Source organism: Bos taurus, chromosome 6 (genome assembly GCF_002263795.3).
Source record: "Bos taurus isolate L1 Dominette 01449 registration number 42190680 breed Hereford chromosome 6, ARS-UCD2.0, whole genome shotgun sequence".
Classification (NCBI taxonomy): domain Eukaryota; kingdom Metazoa; phylum Chordata; class Mammalia; order Artiodactyla; family Bovidae; genus Bos; species Bos taurus.
The window spans coordinates 66,216,474-66,237,563 of record NC_037333.1 but is presented as its reverse complement, the minus strand read 5'-3'; the positions used below and the strand labels follow the sequence as shown (position 1 = coordinate 66,237,563).

The following is a 21,090-nucleotide window of genomic DNA, read 5'->3' as shown; positions in this document are numbered from 1 at the left end:
CAAGTTTATGGTATTCGGGTGTGCAACATCTACTCACCTGCATGCCTTCTTGCCCAGAGATGCCAATGCCAATGTCTGCCACTTGAATCATGCTGACATCGTTGGCACCGTCACCTTCGTGAGACAGGAGAAGAGAAACAGATGAGGAGCAAAGAAAAGATGCAAACTACAAATCAGTAGCAGCCTCTCAAGCCAACAAACTAATCCTTCAAGGTTTATCCCATGTCTCCAAGCTGCCTGGAAGCTGGCTAAGCAGGAATTCAAGGTGGTATCCCATTGCCATCAGAAGAATTCCAAATCAGTACTACTTGAAAATCCTTTGCCTGGGCTAGCCTCCCCTTTGTCTATGTCACTTACTCTACTTCCAATTTCCCAGATATACTCTGCTTCTTCTAGCCCTGCACCTCGTGTTTCTCTATTCCTATAACACTGCCCTCATCATCCCCGCCCCACCTTGCTAGATTTTAATTGCTCTCTCAGCTTAGATATCACTTCCTCTGGGAAATCCTTCTCATATTCCTTTTAAATAATACTTATTTATTTGCTTATTTATGGCTATGCTGGGTCTTTGTTGCTATGTGTGGGCTTTCTCTAGTTGCAGTGAGCAAGGGCTACTCTCTAGTTACGATGCGTGGGCTTCTCTTTGCAGTGGCTTCTCTTCTGGAGTACAGGCTCTACTGAGCATGGGCTTCAATCGCTGCAGCACACTGGCTTAGCTGCCCCACAGCATATGGAATCTTCCTGAACCAGGGATTGAACTCGTGTCTCCTGCATTCGCAGGTGGACTCTTAGCCACTGGACCACCAGGGAAGTCATCATGTTTCTTTTAGATATGATGCCCCTTCCTTAGGTTTCAAGTACCACTGAGTGTGTCTCTAGTAAACCTGTCACGTGGTATTATTATGGTTGCTATAGATTTCCTTGTCTCAACACAGGGGAAGCTTCTTAAGGGGAGTTATTACATTCCCACTGGTAATGAACATTGGTTGTTCCCAACTGCCCAGCAAACTTTACTTGTTTTCTAATGAAGTATCCTACCTTTTCCTGGGGACTGAGTCCATGTGTTTTGTTAGGATGAACCCAAATCTCCAGATTTGGGATGGGCAACTGAAGCAAGCCTGGGAAATTAGCATCATCTGTTCCCTGGCCTCAGTGATTGGTTCAGAGATGGGTACATGATTCAACTTAATTGATACAATTGACATGTCCAGGGCTCTAGCCTCAGGAACATACGGATTCAGGGCCTTGAACAATTCACTCATTTATATGTTCTTTCAATAGGACAGTTGAACAGAATTCCACCCTAACCCTGATACTTTATTCCAGCAACTTGAAAACATGTACTATTATTTCTCTCAGGTTGCTAATAGGATGAGATATAAAGGTGGGAATTTTCAGTGGCTAGAACAGCATCCTGAGGGGAGAGGCTACCTGAGACTGAAAATAATCCAGGTAGAAGCAGAGACTATAAGGAAAGACTGAGTTCTCATTGTGCTAATGTCTGAATTTTGGTATGTCACAGAACTTAATCTCACCCTGTTTCTCTTTTCCACTTATATTCATTTTTGGTGAGCTTATCTAATATCAAGGCTTTAAATATCATCACTAGACTTACAATTCCCAAATTTATGTCTCTAGCCAATTCCTCATTGCTAAAATCTCAGACTTTATCTCCAGCTGCCTACCTAACATCACTGCTGACAGCTAATGGATTTCTCAAACTTAATGTGTGTAAGACCGAACTCCTGCTTTCCCTGACTCCATCTCAGTAAATGGATGCTCCATCCTTTATACTCTTAGAGATAAACCCTTGACCTCCCCCTTGACGCCTACTATTCTTCAACACATCCAAGCCATCAGCAAATTTAACCAGCTCTTTCTTCAAACCATGTCCATTATCTGATCACATCCCACCACCTCCTCTGCTCCCACCTGGGCTCGATCCACAGTTCTCTTCTCCCTGAATTATTACAATAGCTGCTCAACTGGTCTTCCTTATGTCCTTGTGATCCAGTGGTTACTCCCAACACAGGAGCCAATGTGACCCTTCTCAACTTAAGGCAGATCATGTCCCTCCTCTGCCCAAAGTCCTCCTGTGGCTCCCTATCTCTACAGATAAAAGCCAAAATTCCTAATGGCCTCCAAGACTTTACATGATCTGGTTGCCTGCCATGTTTCTGCCCTTCACTAACCTGCAGAAGACCCTTCCTTTTGCTCAACCCGCTTTGGGTTTGACACGCTGAGCATGGTGCATATCCTGACATTTCAGTGTCTTCTCTGCCAGAAACTCCCCCCAACCCAGATCTCCTATGGCTGCTTTATCATCTCCTTCAAGTCTCTGCTCACGCCACCTAATCAGTAAGACTATCTCTGAAAAACCTATTTTAAATAGCAGCCCCTTCCCCCTCCCCCAATGCTCTTCATCCCTTGACTTTGATTTAATTTTTTCAATAGCACTTGTCACTATCTGACATCTTACATCTTTATACCTTTTTGTTTTGTTTCACTTTTTACTGCATTGCCCTCCTCCTAGATGTAAGCTCCTTAAGAAAAGGTACTTTGTCGGTTTAGTACACTTGTCTTTCTCCACTGCCTAGGAAAATGCCTGGTACATAGAAGGCACTCAATAAACAGTTGTTGAACAAATAAATGAATTGTTAATTTTCCTGAGTTTAACTTTCTTGAAGGTAGAACTCAGGGACTTATCAGGTCTACGTTTAACTACATAACCCTCCTAACCCAGGTGATCTGATATGTAACACAGACTCCTATTATGTTGTTTTCTATGTCACATCTCTACCACCTGATTCATAACAGGGGGCCAAATAGGTGATGGAGGGGAATGGGGAGGCAGTCGGGGATGGAGAGAAAGAAGGGAGGAGAACGACAGACCCAGAGAAGGGCAAAGGGATGTACGGAAGAAAGGACAAACAGAAGAATCAGCTTTTGGTGTGACACGAAAGGGAGAAGCATGGGGCTGGGTTCCACTCCCACTCACCGATGGCCAGGGTCATCACCCGGAGGTGGCTTCGAACCAGTTTTACCACCTCGCTCTTCTGCAGGGGCGTAGCTCGGCAGCAGACCACAGCTTGGCAGCGAGCAGTCAGCTCCAGGAACTGCTTCTGCAGACTCTCCTGCAGGGCAAACTCCAGGGTCTTCCCTGTGATAATGAGTGCAGCCCGAAGCCCTGAGCCCTGCAGGGTGGGAGGAGGCTGGTGTAAACTCGCACTCAACGATGCTTGCTCTGGAGAAGCTGGGTTCTTCTGAAGTTCTTTCAAAATTGTATCCATCAGCATCTCACAGGCATTCTTGAAACAAGAGGCACAAACATTTAGCCTCGGGGCTCCCTTGCTGGCCACCTTCAGCTAAATTTATCACTGCTATTCTTTAACATCTGCTGCATCCAGGCAACCCCAGGGAGGGAGTAACAGGTTCCTTTTGAAGACCTCACAGCTCTTCTGCAGAGACTTCTGTGTGTATGTGGGAAGGGGATAAATAGATGAGGAACATCTCACTTCCAACTACACAACTGAGAAATAGGTGTAAGATTTGTTTATTTGTGCAGTTTACAAATATTTGTGCAGTTTACTTCTCAAACTATAAATCTCAAGTGTGCTCTCGTCTCATTCTTCCATTTTCTATGTGCTTGGCTTTAGGCAAATTATATAACCTCTCTCACCCTCAACTTTCTAATCTGAAAAATACAAATGTCTACATTATAAAGTTGTTGTGAGGAGTAAGTGAAATAATACACGCAAAGCTCCTAGTGTAAAGCACAATACTCAGAATTTAAAACAGTAATTATTATTTTTCTCTTCTTTTTGATTCAACTCGTTTATTCACTCATTCACTTACTATTTACTGAGAATTCTAGGTGCTGGGGACAAGTCAATGAACCGGAAGTCCCCACCCTCACCGAGCTAACATTCTGGTCCTGTTCTCAGCGGCCTCAACACAGTTGGTTTGCATACAATCCCCTCCACTCTCCTCACCCCCGGCTTGTTAGGAAGGTCTCTGAAGACAGATAGCACTTTTAATTTATTTTTGAAACCATCATAACGCCTAAAAGAGGACCAAGTTAGTCACTCAATAAATATTCATTGATGAATTCTACTCAAAACAAGAATAATATAACCAGAAACTACAGTGTCAAATGACACAAAGGACAGAGACAAACAAAAGCCTAGAGCACTGCATTTAAGTTTATACACTCGGTCTAAAACAGTTTATTCAGGAAAGAGTCCCTCACTCAGAGGCCATTTTCTCTTATTTCAAATGCTGTTTTATCAAGTATTTCTCAACCCACAATAAAATAGACTATAGTAGGTATGGATATGTAGGCACACATGGACACAACAAAGACTTAACAACCTTACTTAACAACAGGGATGGATACAATTAACAAGAGAGTCAACTTCAAAATGGAGCTACCTGGCAACCTTTACCATGGGTACAAATCTGATCCCATACACCTCAAATGTCCCCAGTGAATCAAATATGCTCATTAGAGGCTCAAAATGTAATAGTAAAAAATTATCTTTAAAAACCCTCTGAAGTTTGGTTAAACTAAAATGGTACATTTGGAAGGTAACATACTCTGCAGTCACTGAAAATCAAGATCTATTAACCTGTTGTGTGCTGTTCAGTTGCTAAGTCATGTCCGCTTCTTTTGCAAACCTATGGACTGTAGCCCACCAGACCCATCTGTCCAGGTGATTTCCCAGGCAAGAATACTGGAGTAGGTTGCCACTTTCTTTTCTGGGGGGTCTTCCCAACCCAGGGATCAAACTCACGTCTCCTACAGTGGCAGGCGGGTTCTTTACTAGTGAAGCACCAGGGGAGCCCTTACATCTGCCAGGGGTCATATTAAATAATGTATATTTTCCCATTTAATACACACAACAATGCTATAAAATAGGGATTACTCTCAAATTACAGGTAAGGAAAATGACTCAGGTGGTTAACTCCCAAAGGTCACATACCTGGTCACTGGCAGGCTAAGCATTTGAATCCAGGTCTTACTAGACTTAAGGGCACATACATTTTAGTGACTAAAATCACCAGGAATTTTCTGGTGCTAACTCCGTAGCTGATACTGGGATCTGGCTGCTAGTTTTGCTTATAGGTTCCTGAGCCACTGTCCACTGCCAAGGAAAACTAAGTCTGTATTAAGGAAAATTCTCCTCCCTCAAAATGTACCATCTAGTTGGGTACTGACTGACGACTGACCATAAAAACATGGCTAATCAAACATGGTAGCCTGTGACCAAGACCCAAGACATGATCCGGGTGACAAGTTCCAGAGAATTTCTGAGAGGCAGGTTGCTATGCCAAAATGAACGTGACTGATAGAGTCTGACAACTTAGGAAGGAAGGAGGAAGGTTTTCCAGGCAAATTATACAACACGCACAAATTCTTAGTATCACTGTATTAAGAATCTTCAATAAAATGCCTGTTTAGCTAATTAGATTATTTGTGTTAGAGATGAGTGACAGGGCTGGAGGGAAGAGGGTATTGGAAAATATAGGCTGAATCCAAACCTTTTAAATTCCTTCTCCCTAAAAAAGGAGAAGAAAAAACTTTTTTCCCTTCAAGTTCTTTCAACTTTGGATATTCTCAGGTGCACTATATAAGATTTGCCACTAGAGGGCAAGATTATCCTCTGAGCCTAATTTTAGAATTACCAGGAAAATACTCACAAGATTACACCAGAAATCACTTCCCCTCAGCTTGAAAGGGAGGTAGGTGCCTGCCTCACAGCTTGACATATTTTGTCATCATGGGCTAAATCTGGTCAATTCAGTGATAATTCTACATGGGGGTAAAGGGAGAAGCAAATACAATGTAAATTCTTTTAATGGGAATTTTTTCCTTTGAATCATTATATTTTCCAAGCCTTTAAAATAACTAAACAAGCTACATTGCTGGACAGTAGCAGCAGTACAGTCGCTAAGTCGTGTCTGACTCCTCTGACCAAATGGACTGTAGCCTGCCAGACTCCTCTGTCCATGGAATTCTCCAGGCAAGAATACTGGAGTGGGTTGCCATTTCCTTCTCCAGGGGAGCTTTCTGACCCAGGGATCGAACCCAGGTCTCCTGCATTACAAGTAGTCTCCTGCATTGCAGCCCCGATTCTTTACCGACTGAGCCACCACGGAAGTCCAACTGCTGGACAGAAGAACTAATTATCAAGGAGCTAATGGTTATTGGTTTTTCTTTCTCCTAACAGTCATGAAATCACAAGTATTCCACTGGCTTTGGAAAAAAAAAAGGAGACTGGGCTAATCTCAGGGTACATACTTTACTTTCAGTATTGAGGACGAAGAGCTTGTCATTCGGCTCCAGTAGTTTGCACGCATAAGCAATGTTGACAGCTGTCTCCTGTTTGTCCCCTGTCAGCATCCAGATCTTGATTCCAGCTTTGTGAAGGGCTTCTATAGCCTCAGGGACCCCCTCCTGCAGACGATCTTCAATGCCAGTAGCACCTAGAAAATAACCAGAGTTCAATAGGGCTTGTAAGAAACAAAAGCCAGCTGAAGCCCGCCTAAACTATGATGGAACCCTATCTGTTAGCTGATCCTGTCCTGAACTATGCAAACCACTCCAGTAGCTTCAAGGGGTCCAAATGAAATGTTGACCCCTCAGACCAAAATCATATACAAAAAAGTAATACTGGGGAAGGAAAGCCTTAGCAATCAATGAGTTTATCAAACTCACTTGCTCTCCTTCTGGCTAGCTTTCTTCTAGGGGGATCGAGGGGATTTCACTCAGTTACTTATATAAACTTAATCCCCAATTTTATAATTCTATAATTCCCAAGGGTAAAGACAGGCTTTTAAAGAATGTTCTGGTCAGTAACACATAATATCTATTTTTAATGCTCTTTCATACTATAAGTCCATAATTTCCTTTTCTAAAACAACTGAGACTAGCTATATTTTGGAACTCAAAAGCTCTGCAGATTTTTAAGTAACACGGTACATGTGTCATATCTTATAATATCTGGTAATCAAGCATATTAATATTTCTTTAGCAAAACTTATAAATTACAATCACACTAATTAGGATAATAAACACTTTAAACTGTCTTATCAAATGAGGCCTGATCTTGCCAATAAATGAGTTTTGGCGCTAAACCCACAGAGCATGTTGAGTTTGGGACTGCAGATGAGGAAAAGTGGATCTATTATAGACCATTCACACTGTCATGGAGAAATGACTTGGGAGGAAGATCATTACTCCACTGGCTAGAGACCAAGTCAGGTCATTGCTTTTCTCTGAACCTGAGGAATGGAGCTTAGAGACTGGTATTTTGGTGTGTTAGCATTTATATTAGTATCTAGAGGTCCAGACTCTAAAACAGTGTTTTTCAATCTTGACTTCCTCTTGGGAACTACTTGGGAAACTTTGAAAAATTCAAATACCCCGGCCACATATCAGGCCAATTGAATCAGATTCCATGGGTAGGCACTGGTACTATTTAAACTGCTCCAGGTGATTTTAAGATGCAGTTCAATCTGAAACAAGAGGTGTCAGGTGTGCAACTTTTAGCTGAAACCAAAAAGTAAGAGAGAGAGAAAAATTTTTAGTCCAATTGCAGGCACAGAATAAAGAATATGGGCTCTAGAGTGAGGGATGGATAGCTCTGAGCTTCTCCCCAGCTCTGCCGGTGACTAGACTGTGACTCTGAACAAGTCATTAAACTGCTCTGTGCCCCAAGTTTCTTCTACATACAACAGATCTGTAGTGTGGGATTCAAAAAGACAACATATATTAAAAAACCTTATCCAATACCTGGCAAGAAACTCTAGCTTTCTTCTCTTGAACAAGAGTATTTACTCAGCTTTATAGTCTATGTTAAGTGTTGAATTGTTAAATGATCTTAAGGATGATCACCCTGACCCTACCACAAATGAAGTCAAGTTTACTGTGGTTGAAAATGGACTGGGAAAGATTGGAAGGTGGGTATAAATCAAACTGGACAGGGTGGATAGAACCACATATATATATTGGATTAAAGTGGGAAAAAAAGGCACTGGTGAATAAATAACTAATACAGAGGCATTAAGCATTTAAAAAAATTCTCCATTAAGACAATACACTGTAGTCCACCTACCAAGTAAAGTTAGTTTATTCTCCAACCTCATGGCAGATTCAAGGAGTAATTCTTCCCTGTTGTCAATGCTGGTTTCAGCTAAAAAATGATTTCTCAGCCACTCTGCATATTCAGTGTCACTCATGACCTATGGAGGGGGAAAAAGCTATGAGGCAGGCTATGTGATAAACCTGTCAAGACCCACCCTAGAAAAATATCAAACCATGAACTCATTTTAGGTATACCTCTTTCTGGGTTCACTCAGGCCAGGTCCAAATACCATACGCAGTAGCAAACCTTTCTGTGATCAGACTAGTAAAACCCTGAGGATGGATGGACCCTGTAGCTCAGTATCTCTGGGAAATTCTACTCATAAGATGCAAGTGGGTTAATCCATTTAATTAAACCAGGAACTATGAAGAGAGAAGGGAGAAAGGAACCACTTGAAAAGTGAAATCCAGGGGGATTCTAATGGTGCAGTTGAGAAAGTGGCGTTGGGTACTCAATTTCAGGTGTCACAGAACTATAGGGCAGCACTGTTTCATTCGGCCGTACCATGCAGCACGTGGGATCTTGGTTCCCCCACTCAGGGATCAAACCCACACTCCCTGCATTGGAAGCTTGGAGTCTTAACCACTGGACCACTGGGAAAGTCCCACCTTTGATTCCTTTTGATGGTTGGTTTATGGGGTGAGTTATTCATAGGGGTTAAAAGAAAGAGGAAGCCAAATGATTAAAGCAAGAAAGCTCTCTTCCAAACAAAACATTAAGTGGAATTCCTAGAGAAAGAACCAATGCTACATGTTCCTTTGTCTTCAGCTTGCTATAGAGAAGAAATCTACTTTCAATTCTTATAAAGCAGCATGCAGTTGATGGGGTGAGCCAATTCCTCTATTCATTCTTGCCCACAAGGTAATTTGATTTGGGAGAATCTGACATTTGCTGGGCTATATCTTTATTAGGACAGAATCATTCCACTGAAAAGGCAGAGGCTCTGTTTTGATCTTAATTTCTTCACTCTTACAACCATGTGTGAGACAGGCTTTTGATTATCCTTGCAGCTGAAATTAAGTGCTTCGGAGTCTATAAAATATGCTACTTTCCCTAAGGCAGTTCCCAAGAATTAGAATTTGGGAAAGAAATGAAAGATGCATGCACTGGCCTCAGGACCTAGTTATAGTCTCCAATTCAGTTAAGACTCCAATTCAACCCGCAGTTCTCTCAGGAGCTCTATCGTTTAGGTATTATCGGACAGCCATTAAAGAATGGATACTTTGATCTACACAACTCTCTCTCTATCTTCTCTACTAGTTAGAGCTCACAATGAAGGACAGAAAATTGACACTCTGGCTTCTAACACAGCAAAAATTAACTGCAGGGCTCACAGCCAGGGAGGGAGAGGATGACAGAATGAGTAGGAGGTAGTTATGGAGGAGAGAGAGAGTTGGCAAGAGCAGCCTTCTTGGTTCTCCTCCAGTATTTCCCGTGTGGGCTGACAGATAAAACACTGAAGGACAAGAAACAAGGAACAAAGTCTTAGCTATATCTTGATAGCAGACTCCCTTCCCTTCCCCATAAGTACATTCTTCCCTTGCCTTAGGCCTTACTAGACTCTCCTTCCCTACCTTAACTAGACTTCCCCATCTTCTCCTGCCAGGGCTCTCATCAATGAGCTAGCTGAATCTCCACTGAAGGAAGAAACATTACCTAGGTGTGCATTTGGGGATACAGTTGTAGGGATGGGACTTGGCATGTCTTGGCTTATTAATAAGGGGGGGGATCTCAAGGTGTAAGGTTTTGCATAGGCTTATTACACCTGAGTGGGCTTCCCAGGTGGCACTAGTGGTAAAGAACCTGCCAATGCAGGATACATAAGAAGATGCGGGTTCAACCCCTGGGTCAGGAAGATGCCCTGGAGAAGGAAATGGGAACCTACTCCAGTATTCCTGACTGGAGAGGCCCATGGACAGAGGAGCCTGGTGGGTCCACAGGGTTGCAAAGAGTCAGACACAACTAAAGCAACTTAGCACATAGCACACATTACAGCTGAGCAGCTGGACTTGGTCAGTACAGAAGCCATGCCCCACTGGCCAAGGGGCACAAAAAAAACTTAACGAATTTACTCTTAAAAGACTCTGTATCTCAGTTTCTCCCAGGCTCCCAGGGATGGTTTTGGTAGTAACACCCCTCAAATCACTTCTGGAACTCGACTTTCTTATTACATCATTTTTTATGTAGAAAGGAAAAACTAGGTCTCAGGATTATTCTACATAGACAATAATCAAAACTGAGATAATATTTAGGGAATTTATCTGGATTTACAGATAAAGATGTACAAGCAAACAAGGAAAAATATCAAGAACTTCTACGGTGAAAATAAAGGCCAGTCTCTGGCCTCATTCATTAAAAATGCTGCAAGACAGAGGAATGACATTTACAAGGTACTGAGAGCAGAGAGTAGGATCCAGGAATTTTTATTCCCAGCCATACTGCAGTTTCCAAATGAAAATACTCAAATCTATTGAAAACTTTTCTGGCAAAATACTTTGAGAACAAACTGACCAACTAATATATAAGGAATAAAGAAGCTATATGAAAAGAAAGCCACTGGCCCAGGAACTTTCTCAGATATCTGGATCAGGGTTTGATACATGCTTGTTTTCATTAAATGATGGTCAAACACAGGAAAAGAAGGAAGCCAGAGGGTGCCCCAAGCAGCCTCACCCTCTTCGCTATACACAGAGTGCGCAGGCCTCGTTTGGCGTAGTCATCCAAGTGCTTCTGGGTTTTCTCCCTTATCATCATCTGCTGTTTTTCCAGACCTGGTCCATCTGAAATAATTGACGACACACAAGTGCTCCTACCAGCTTATCCAACGACAGACATTTTTAAAAAATAATGGAAGCTTAATCCATAACAAACAAAAGGCCTCACAGTTTTGAACCCTAAATGTGCATTTATAAAAGGGACCCCCTCAGAATAAATTTTTCCCTTGTTCCTTTCTCCTTGGGGAGAAAAAGGCCCCCAAATTAATATAAATAGCATTCCCACAACAGTGATAATGACAGTAACAATGATTATACTGATGCTGGCTGTCTTCCACCGAGCACTTACCATTTTCTAGGCTCTGAGCAGAGGCACTGCATATATTGCATATAGTATATCCCTTTGATCCATTATCTGCTGATTATACTATGGACAAACGTTATTTGTTTTTGTAAAAATGTGAAAGACTATACTTGAGAACCCTAATATTGCGTAAGAATTATATAAAAATGTGAAACCCTATACTTGAGTGTAACTTCTATTGTTTTAAATGTTTGTGTCCTCTGCCATGAGTTACACAACATTCTTACTTTCAAAAGAAAGAATACAGATTTGAACCCTGGTCTACGGAACCCCAAAACTTAGGTGCTTTCTCACCAAATCCTAGGCAACTTCCCCTACTTCATCAAGTGTGATGGATCCTCACAGATCTGCTTGTTTGCCTTTACAAGACCATTGAGAGTAGCCCTGTGATCACCAAGCCCTTCCCATCACTTCTTTCTCAGACCTGCATGAACCCACCTGGGGAGGCCACAGAGAGCAACTCCATGATTGCAGAATCAGCACCCTTTGTATATACCACCACTTGGTTGGAAAGGGGGTGCCGGACCACCACGGACATTCTTTTTCTTACTGAGTCAAAGGGCAGGATGTGTAGGAGTTGAAATGTTAATGGTCCCAAAGCGGCAAAGTCCACCACGACCTGCTCTGGGGTCCGGGACTGCAGAGTGCACTGGTAAGCCCGGGCAGCATACACTAAGGCAGCTTCATCGGGGCTCTCAGCCTCATAACACAGGCTGGAGGTCAAGGGCTGTCCAGGGAGGGCTTCCACCTTGCCATTTGCGATGCCTGCATCGCTGTTTTGTTTCTCAATTTCTGTGGGACAAGCTGAGTCATCAGAGCCCTGGAGGCTCTCACTCGTCTGGGAGATCTCTTCCTCCACAGGTGAGGCTGGTTTCATTCTATTAAACAGAGAGAGTCTGCTCACAAAGGCGTTTGGGACTCCAGATGGCTCTTTCCCACTGGCAAGAGATGGTGAACTCGACCTTCGGACAGACAGTCTCTGGAAGAGGTTTTTAATCTCTTCCAAAGATTTAATGGGTATTCCACGCAGAGAAGAGAGTCCGACCTAAGAAAGATAACATGAGACGGTCTCAATAAAACAGTCAAAAGCAGTTGATAACAACTATGAAGTCAAACTAGGGGACAAAAAGGACAATGAAAAGTTACTACTCCCTTACACAGCAAACTGTTTCATGTTTTGCACAATGCTGCAAAAAAATTAATAAAAATAAAAGCAGCCGTTATGAAAAAGATGTGCTAATGTTGATAGCACTGCGAATTTCTACAACCATTTAGGAAGAAATCTGACAGCTCATAGCAAAAGATATAAAGTGTGCTAATATTGGTAGCAGTGGGCATACTTTTAGCAAATTTTTCTGATAATATAACCTAATATAAAAAAAATTATCTTTATTATATGCATCCTAGCAATAATAATTTAAAAATTATAAGTATTCAATAACAAATTAGAAACATCTTAAAATGTTATATAATATTTAAATATCAAGTTTATAAAGATTACAGGGCCATACTGAAAAAGCTATAAAAACAGTATGAGCAGCAGAAAAACAAATGAGTAATACACATTTAAAACACTAGAAGAAAGTAAATCAAAAGACTAACAAAATGTGTTTTTTCTTTCATTTTTCAGATTATAAAAAAGGTTGTTAATTTGACTTAAGAAAAATACGCCAATAAAGTAGTTTATGAAAGACTATCAATATCATGATATGAATTCAAATTTCTACTTTTATAGAACTTTTTCTTGTTCATATTCTGATTTCTTCTAGATCTTAACTCTTATCAGTGATTCAATTTAGAATACTAATTGGAAAGACCAATTAACTGAATTCTAAAATTTTCACAATAGAATGTCCAAAGAATTAAAGAATTTTCTCCTAATAATTATTAATTTTATGATAGTTTGAGGGACTCATGTTGGTCAATTTGCAAACTTACTGGCAACTCAAAAATGAAAAGTGAACTCAACTACAGATGACGTTTCTGTATTACATATGAATTTCAATGAGCTCTTTATTTACTGCTTTTATTCACCTATTTTAAGGTACCACCTTAAAATATCATGAGGCTTAGGCTTTTATATGCCTACAGAGATTTTCTTTCAGGCCACAGAATATTACATTCTTTGGGGATAAGACAACTATATTTCTTAAGCAGAAAACACCAAAAGATGTCTGCATTGGAAATAGATGTATATCAAAAGGTGTTGTATGAGGGAAAAAAACAGAATAACCAGTGATTTATCCTCTAACTAGATAACTTCAAAGAGCAAGTTTCTAATTGAAATCTGATAAAAATATAGTTTCTGATCAAATGAAAGCTTAATGAGAAGTTATTTTTACGTTAAAACTGACCACCTCTGAAGTTGCCAAGAGAAAATGATCTAATAGAAAATGAAAATTTAATTGGGTTGAGCTGCAAATTGAATTTTAAGTGGATGTGTGCAAAAGGGGAAATAGTTATACTCAAGGAAGACAGCACAGCGAGTGGTGAATCACCAATCTCTAAAGCAAGCTTTCCTTTTTAATTGAAAATGAATTTTCCATGAATTCTAAGCTACAAAGAGACTTTAAAGATTCAGCTTGTGTGGGAACAGCAGAACCTTGGTATATTATAGATGTATTGGATCTTCCAGCGATTGAGTTTACATTACCCAAGTGGCATATGAAAAGGTATATTATCATTAAACATGATAATGAATCTAATACTTTATATTTTGCTTGATGTAGTGCATATGTTCAGAAGTTTCACAGAAAGCTTCAATTTGTTAGGCAAAGTAAAGCAAAATGAAGAGAGTCACATTTGCCAAGAACTGCTCTCATTAGCTACCCTCCTGGAAGCAAAGTAGTGTAGTAGCATGGATCCATACTCCCTGGGTTCAAGCCTATTTCCCCAATAAACTGGTCCTGTATCCCTGGGCAAGTTACTTAAGCTTACCTGTAAAATGAGTAGTAGAGTAATAGTACCTAACTCATGGAACTGTTGGGAGTATTAAACCTATTAATACCAACAAATCGCTTAGAACATCATAAATTCAGAGTACAGGTTAAGTGATGTATAAATGTTACCTGTTACTATTGTTAATCACAATCCATATAAGACCACGGGGCTTCCCAGGTGGCAAAAGTGGTAAAGAACCCACCTGCCAATGCAGGTTAGATGTAAAAAAACTCCAGTTCGATCCCTGGGTAAGGAAGGTCCCCTGGAGGAGGGCATGGCAACCCACTCCAGTATTCTTGCTTGGAGAATCCCCATAGACAGAGGAGCCTGGCAGGCTACAGTCCATGGAGTTGCAAAGATTTGGACACGACTGAAGCAACTTAGCATGCATGAACAGTGAGAGCACATAACAAATATATTTAAACCCACAGTTCTCTTCTGGAAGGTGACCCTTGTTTGCATTAGTCTTACCTTTTGCCGTGGCTGGTTAGGAGCAGAAACCACTACTGTGTTGCAAATTGCCAATGCAATAAAGAAGTCGATGATGTACAGAGTCTCCAGTGGTGGATCTGGGATAGTCTCATCCGTTGGGGTGAAGAGCAGAGGTGTAATCTGACTAAACTTGTCCAAAAGCCTGGTGTCTGGTACCACATCTGTTTCCTGAATATCCAATGAGACAAAGTGTGGTCACAATAAGCATCTAAAAATATGAATTTTAAATCTACACAAGAAGGATGATTTCTAACCAGAATCTATGAAACATGAGACCGTATTCTTTAAAAATAAAATTTAATGTACATGGTATCATGGGAAATGAAAAAAAGGAAAAGACAAAAAATTAAATGCAAAATCTAGAATGCATATATGAAAGGAGATTACCTTGACTATTAAAGTAAGAGATAGAGACAATGCCTTTCACCAAATTCTAATTGAATGAGTCTTGCCTTATTTTGAAATATACAGTACAGAGCTATATTTTACTGTAGGATTCTACTTTGGGCATAGATTCATCCAACAGCAACTGATGAATATTAATTCTTTTAAAACTGAGCATGTTATTCATACTATGTTATTTTAACAAAATATTTTATGGCTCAAGTCACTACTATTGTTTAAAAACCAACCCTGCAAAATAAAAACTACTATAAGCAAGTTAACAGAGTTTATCTGTATTTCCCTAGTAATACCTTACAAGCCATGAACATCCATGCTTGCTATGCTAAGTTGCTTCAGATGTGTCCAACTCTTTGCGACCCTATGGACTGTACCCCCTTGTTCATGGTTCTTCTGTCCATGGGATTCTGGACTGGAGTGCGTTTTCATTCTCTCTTCCAGGGGATCTTCCCGACCCAGAGACAGAATCAGCGATGAACATTCAAGGGTCCCTCTAAGAGATTTCTGATTATCAAATATATCTGGCAACTGTGACCTATGCCTTTCTCTTTTGTACAATTCCTTTTACAAATTGGCTTTAAGAAGTTTGATTATTGGGGGAAAATACTTCATTCTGTTTAACACAGTACTTTGCACACTTATTTAGAAGTACCAACTTTAAGAATACTGTTGTAGAAATTTCTTTATAATTTTGTAATATGTAGTCAACTGCTTTAGAAATTTTTCAGATGATTCAAAAAAGGGATCATCAACTCTGAATCAAGTCTTCAAAAAAGTGCCACTGTATTCTAGAGGACTCCAGGATGCTAGCAAAGCATACTGACTTCAGGAAAGCTGAGAGAGGCGATGGAGAGAACAGACTCAAATAAGGAGATGCTTGATGTTAGACTTAGTGATCATGGCTTGCGTTCTACACTTAGGAGTCCGGTAAGTTTTAACACAGACTCAACAAGCAAAGAGCACAGGCTGGAAATCATATGGGTTTGGGCTCAGGCTCTAGATCCACTACATGCTCTCTAGGGGCCTCAGGCAACTTACTTATTTAACCCTCTGAGCTTCATTTCCCTCTTCTGAATAATCTTAAGAAGTATACCTACCTCAGAGGGTGGCTGTATAAAGTAAATAAGACAACAAGTGAGATGAGACCAGCACAACAGAAACTTAAATAATTTTATGTTCCTTTTTCTTCTGGAATGACACACTCATTTTCAGGCAGTTTACCTGGTTCACTGCTAAGTCGCTTCAGTCGTGTCCGACTCTGTGCAACCCCATAGACGGCAGCCCACCAGGCTCCACCGTCCCTGGGATTCTCCAGGCAAGAACACTGGAGTGGGTTGCCATTTCCTTCTCCAATGCATGAAAGTGAAAAGTGAAAGTGAAGTTGCTCAGTCGTGTCCAACTCTTAGCGACCCCAGGGACTGCAGCCGACCAGGCTCCTCTGTCCATGGGATTTTCCAGGCAAGAGTACTGGAGTGGGGTGCCATTGCCTTCTACCTGGTTCACAGTGGGTTTCAAAGGTCCCAGTTTTCTGCTGTCAAAAGACATTCTTAAATTTCTACCTAAAGGCAGCATCTATTGTTCTGAGACAGTTTACTCAGCAAAATTTGAACCATGTTGTGTTTGATAGAGCTTGTAAATGTCTGTAATCTGACGACTGCTCATTAACTAGTTGGCCACATTCCCTCTCAAGACTCACACAGAGTAACACTGAGCCAGCAAGAGTCTGTGCTGCGTCCTCAGTTACTTGGAGAACCATCCCTTCCTTGAGGATCCCCTTGCCAAAGTTAGTTACAAGACAGTGGCAAGGTCTGATGCTTGGGAACCTTGCTGCATGGAATTGATGAAGGCTATGATGATACTGGCATCTAGTGAGTGTGAGAGACGCCACAGGCTGGAGCAGTATTTCCAAAGGCATCCTTCTCAAAATGTTTATACATATTAAGCAAAACTCCAAAGAGTCCCATACTAAAATAAGTTTAAGAAATGTTTAAATAGGTCTCTCTATTGTAGCACTTCTAAGAGTGTTTAAAAGGTACTGGGAATCTCCAAGAAGAAGCCAGTATGCAGGTTTTGGTAATGTTATCTCTAACAGACATTTGCTCTTTGGAACACGATAAGGATTGAGTTACAGACCTTAGAAGCAAACAGTGATTTTATTGTACTGATGATCTCCACACGGATGAGTAACTGGCTTCAGAACATCAGGACTCTACTTCATTCTGAAGTTCCTCTAAGACTAATGACAGGTTTATAAGTTCCATCTTGGTGACAAACACTGTTGACATAAGTCAACCTAATGGGTCATTCAGGGAATTTAAGAACCGATGCTGTGGCCATGAGAATAAAAGAAGACATGGAGCTGACCAAAGCTGGGACTCTGACTGGAAACTGTATTTACAAAAAGAATTGTCGCAATAGACGTGAGGAACTCAGGACCATACAAGACCCTAAAAGCATAAACATATATATATAAAGAATAACCCAGAAGATTTAAGGAATGAGCCATGTCAAAATGAAGCTGCAAGAACAAAATATTCTTCCCTTTAGTTGGTGTCTCTAACAAGTTAACCCTGAGTGACTAAGGTGTTTAGTTCCTGAACTCAGGAGAAGTATAGAGTTATCACACACAATTGTTATGTGTAAGATGGTTTGACAGGGTTTTTTTTTTTTTTTTTTCTTCTAAGATCCAAATCTTCCTCATGGCTACCTTCTATTTCAAAATTGACTTTTCTTTTTTTTTTTCTGTGATGGACAGCTCCTGTCTTCTCTGAACTTGAATTAACCCGAGAACCAAATCCACACCATCCAGCTTTAAATAATTCCATGTATATGTACTTCTCTCCCCACAGAGAAAGTTCCTTTAAAGGAAGGAACCTATATCTTATAGATTTTTGCATATGTTTTAAAATTGAAGAACAGTTGATTTACAATGTTTCAGGTATACAAAAAAATGATTCAGTTATATATACATCTATTCTTTTTCAAAATTTTTCCATTCTAAGTTATTATTTGGTATTGAATATACTTCCCCAAGCTATACAGTAAATCCTTGTTGCTTATATATTTTATGTATTCAGGTCAGTTGCTCAGTCATGTCCGACTCTTTGTGACCCCATGGACTGCAACACACCAGGCTTCCCTGTCCATCACCAACTCCCGGAGCTTGCTCAAAATCATGTCCATTGAGTCGGTGATGCCATCCAACCATCTCGTCCTCTGTTGTCCCCTTCTCTTCCTGCCTTCAATCTTTCCCAGCTTCAGGGTCTTTTCCAAGACCTTTTCATGTATTGTAGCTTGTATCTCTTAAACCCATGCTCCTAATTTATCCCTTCCCCCTTTCTTCTTTAGTAACTATAAATTTGTTTTCTACATTTTTGAGTCTATTTCTGTTTCATAATAAACTCATTTGTATCATTTTTTTAGATTTCACATGTAAGTGATATCGGGCTTCCCTGGTGACTCAGTGGTAAAGAATCCACCTACCAAGCGGGAGATTCAGGCTTGATCCTGGGTTAGGAAGATCCCCGGGAGAAGGAAATGGCAACCCACTCCAGTATTCTTGCCTGGGAAATCCTATGGACAGAATAGCCTGGAGAGCTACATTCCATGGGGTCACAAAAGACTCGGACACAACAGAGCGATTAAACAATAAGTAATATCATATGATATTTGTTTTTGTCTGACTTCATTTAGTATGATAATCTCTATCCATGTTGCTGCAAAAGGCATTATTTCATTATTTTTTTTATGGATTTTTTTTAACATATCTTATGGATTTTTGGATTCCTAACTCAGTAGCTGTGTCAGTACCTGGCACGTGGATAAGCTATAAAATTTTATTGCTGTACATTACTAATAAACATTTGCTGGTTTTATATTCCATAAAGAAGGGGGTGGATAACATTAAAAAGATGTTATTCTTAGAAAACAAAGACATAACCCCCTCCCACTTGACCTCAAATTGACATTTTTTTATGCAGTGAAAAATTGTATACTCTTAATTAGAGACTACAGAACATGATGTAGACAGCTTCCCATATTTAAAGTAAGCCTTATCTGTTTCATGGTGGGAGTACAAAGTCTTAGTCCTAGCATCTGGCTATTTGAAACCTTACATTTGCTGCCACGATTCATATAATGTCTTCTTACCAGGTTGCAGATTTCACATTCACCTTTCTTTCTCCCTCTCTCCCTCCCTCCCCATTCTCCCTCTCCTATTTTCCTTCCTTCATTTCTTTCTGTATTTGCCCCCTGTGCAAATCCAATTAAAACAAACACTGGCCAAGACTTCTCTTTGCTCTCTCAAAGTGTCTGCCAAAGTTTTTGCGTAGTCTTACTATGTACTGAATGTTAACTCTGTTTTCAAACTGAGAATGACTTGGACCCACTTTGTTTATGCAAATTCAAAAATGTCCAAAGTTAAAGAATGAACAAAGATACTCCGTGTGGGAGATAACACTGACCAAGATCTAACACTGTGCCCTGTTGTTCAGTTGCTGAGTTGTGTCCAACTTTTTGCAACCACATGGACTGTAGCCCACCAGCCTCCTCTGTTCATGGAATTTCCCAGGCAAGAATACTGGAGTGGGTTGCCATTTCCTTCTCCAGGGGATCTTCCTGACCCAGGGATCAAACCCATGTCGCCTGCTTGGCAGGCGATTCTTTCCCACTGAGCCACCTGGGAAGCCCAACACTGCTCTGCTCCTCTGTCACCTGCACCCAAGGTGTTTATCTCATTTCCTGCTCCACCCTCACTCCAATCCTAGGGACGCAGCACTCCATCTGGACAACTGTGGCACAGATATAGATACAAATGCCTTCTGCCTCAGATTCCTAAATACCAAAGACCTAAGAGAAAAGACAAAGGCCAACAGCCACACATGCACAGCTCCTCCTCCCCACTACATTCTCCCTGGTTGTGTGGTTCTGAGCCTTTGCACACACTATATACTGTCTGCCCTGAGTGCTTTTCCTTCCTTTTCTACTGTGAACCCTCTACTCATTAGTTTAATCATAAAATAAGTTTTACCTCTTTTGTGAAGCTTTTCTTGATCCCTTCTCATCCCCATAGAGTTGATGACTCTCTTCTTTGTGCCTTTTTAATACTATGGATTAACTACCATTACTGCATCTTCAATACAGGATTACTTCTATTTACTTATATGTCTGCCTCCTCTATCAAAAGCAAAGCTGAAAGCTGGGGATGTGTCTTATCCGTTTTATATCCCAGGCTCTAGTATTATGTCATTGTCTTCCATTACTCCATTAATGGGATATTACTCCATTTATGGAATATTTACTCCATAAATATTTATTATTGATCTATGGTATCAGCAACACCTCAAGGAAAGATGGGTGCACAGAATATATGGGATCCTGGGTGCATGGAACTGACATCCTAGGTGGGGGAGATAAATTAACCTATAAATAGATGGTTCTATTTATACAAGACAAGATGGTTCTATTCAGACAAGTGTGCAGGAGATGGAACATACTTTGGATTGGGTGGTCAGTGAGATTTACTGAATCTTACTACCATGTTGAAGAATTGATGCTTTTGAACTGTGGTGTTGAAGGAGACTCTTGAGAGTCCCTTGGACAACAAGGAGATCAAACCAGTCAACCCTAAATGAAATCGACCCTGAATATTCATTGGAAGGACTGATGCTGAAGCTCTAATACTCTGGCCACTGGATGCAAAGAGCTAACTACTGGAAAAGACCCTGATGCTGGGAAAGATTGAGGGCAAGAGGAGAAGGGGATGACAGAGGTGAGATGGTTGGATAGCATCACTGACTCAATAGATATGAGTCTGAGAAAACTCCAGGAGATAGTGAAGGACAGGGAAGCCTGCTGAGCTGCAGTTCATGGGGTCACAAAGAGTCTGGCACGGCTTAGCAACTGAACAACAAGATTTACTGAGGAGGTGACATCTGAGCTGAGACCTCAGTGAAAAGAAAGGAAACAGCCATATAAAGATCTAGGAGGATAGCACTCCAGGTAGAATGAATAGCATGCTTGCTGAATGAAA

The 21,090-nt window shown here is 40.8% G+C and overlaps 1 protein-coding gene and 1 long non-coding RNA gene across 9 annotated transcripts in view; one reads left to right on the top strand and one right to left on the bottom strand.

The window, feature by feature from the left end:
- The window catches only part of ATP10D (ATPase phospholipid transporting 10D (putative)), a 136,222-nt gene that overhangs the window by 34,573 nt on the left and 80,559 nt on the right, over positions 1–21,090 (bottom strand). For 7 of the 8 annotated variants that reach the window (XM_024993336.2, XM_024993338.2, XM_024993337.2 and 4 more), the window contains 7 exons: positions 14,637–14,825; positions 11,664–12,270; positions 10,821–10,927; positions 8,118–8,244; positions 6,302–6,486; positions 2,999–3,308; positions 38–114 (listed from right to left, as the gene is read on the bottom strand). In XM_024993336.2, the coding sequence (XP_024849104.1) occupies positions 38–114; positions 2,999–3,308; positions 6,302–6,486; positions 8,118–8,244; positions 10,821–10,927; positions 11,664–12,270; positions 14,637–14,825 (1,602 nt within the window). The remainder of the gene's footprint in view (positions 1–37; positions 115–2,998; positions 3,309–6,301; positions 6,487–8,117; positions 8,245–10,820; positions 10,928–11,663; positions 12,271–14,636; positions 14,826–21,090) is intronic. The other variant, XM_024993335.2, reaches the window with a different exon arrangement.
- LOC132345514 (uncharacterized) overlaps positions 1–21,090 on the top strand; it is a 40,270-nt gene that overhangs the window by 9,352 nt on the left and 9,828 nt on the right. The window lies entirely within an intron of this gene.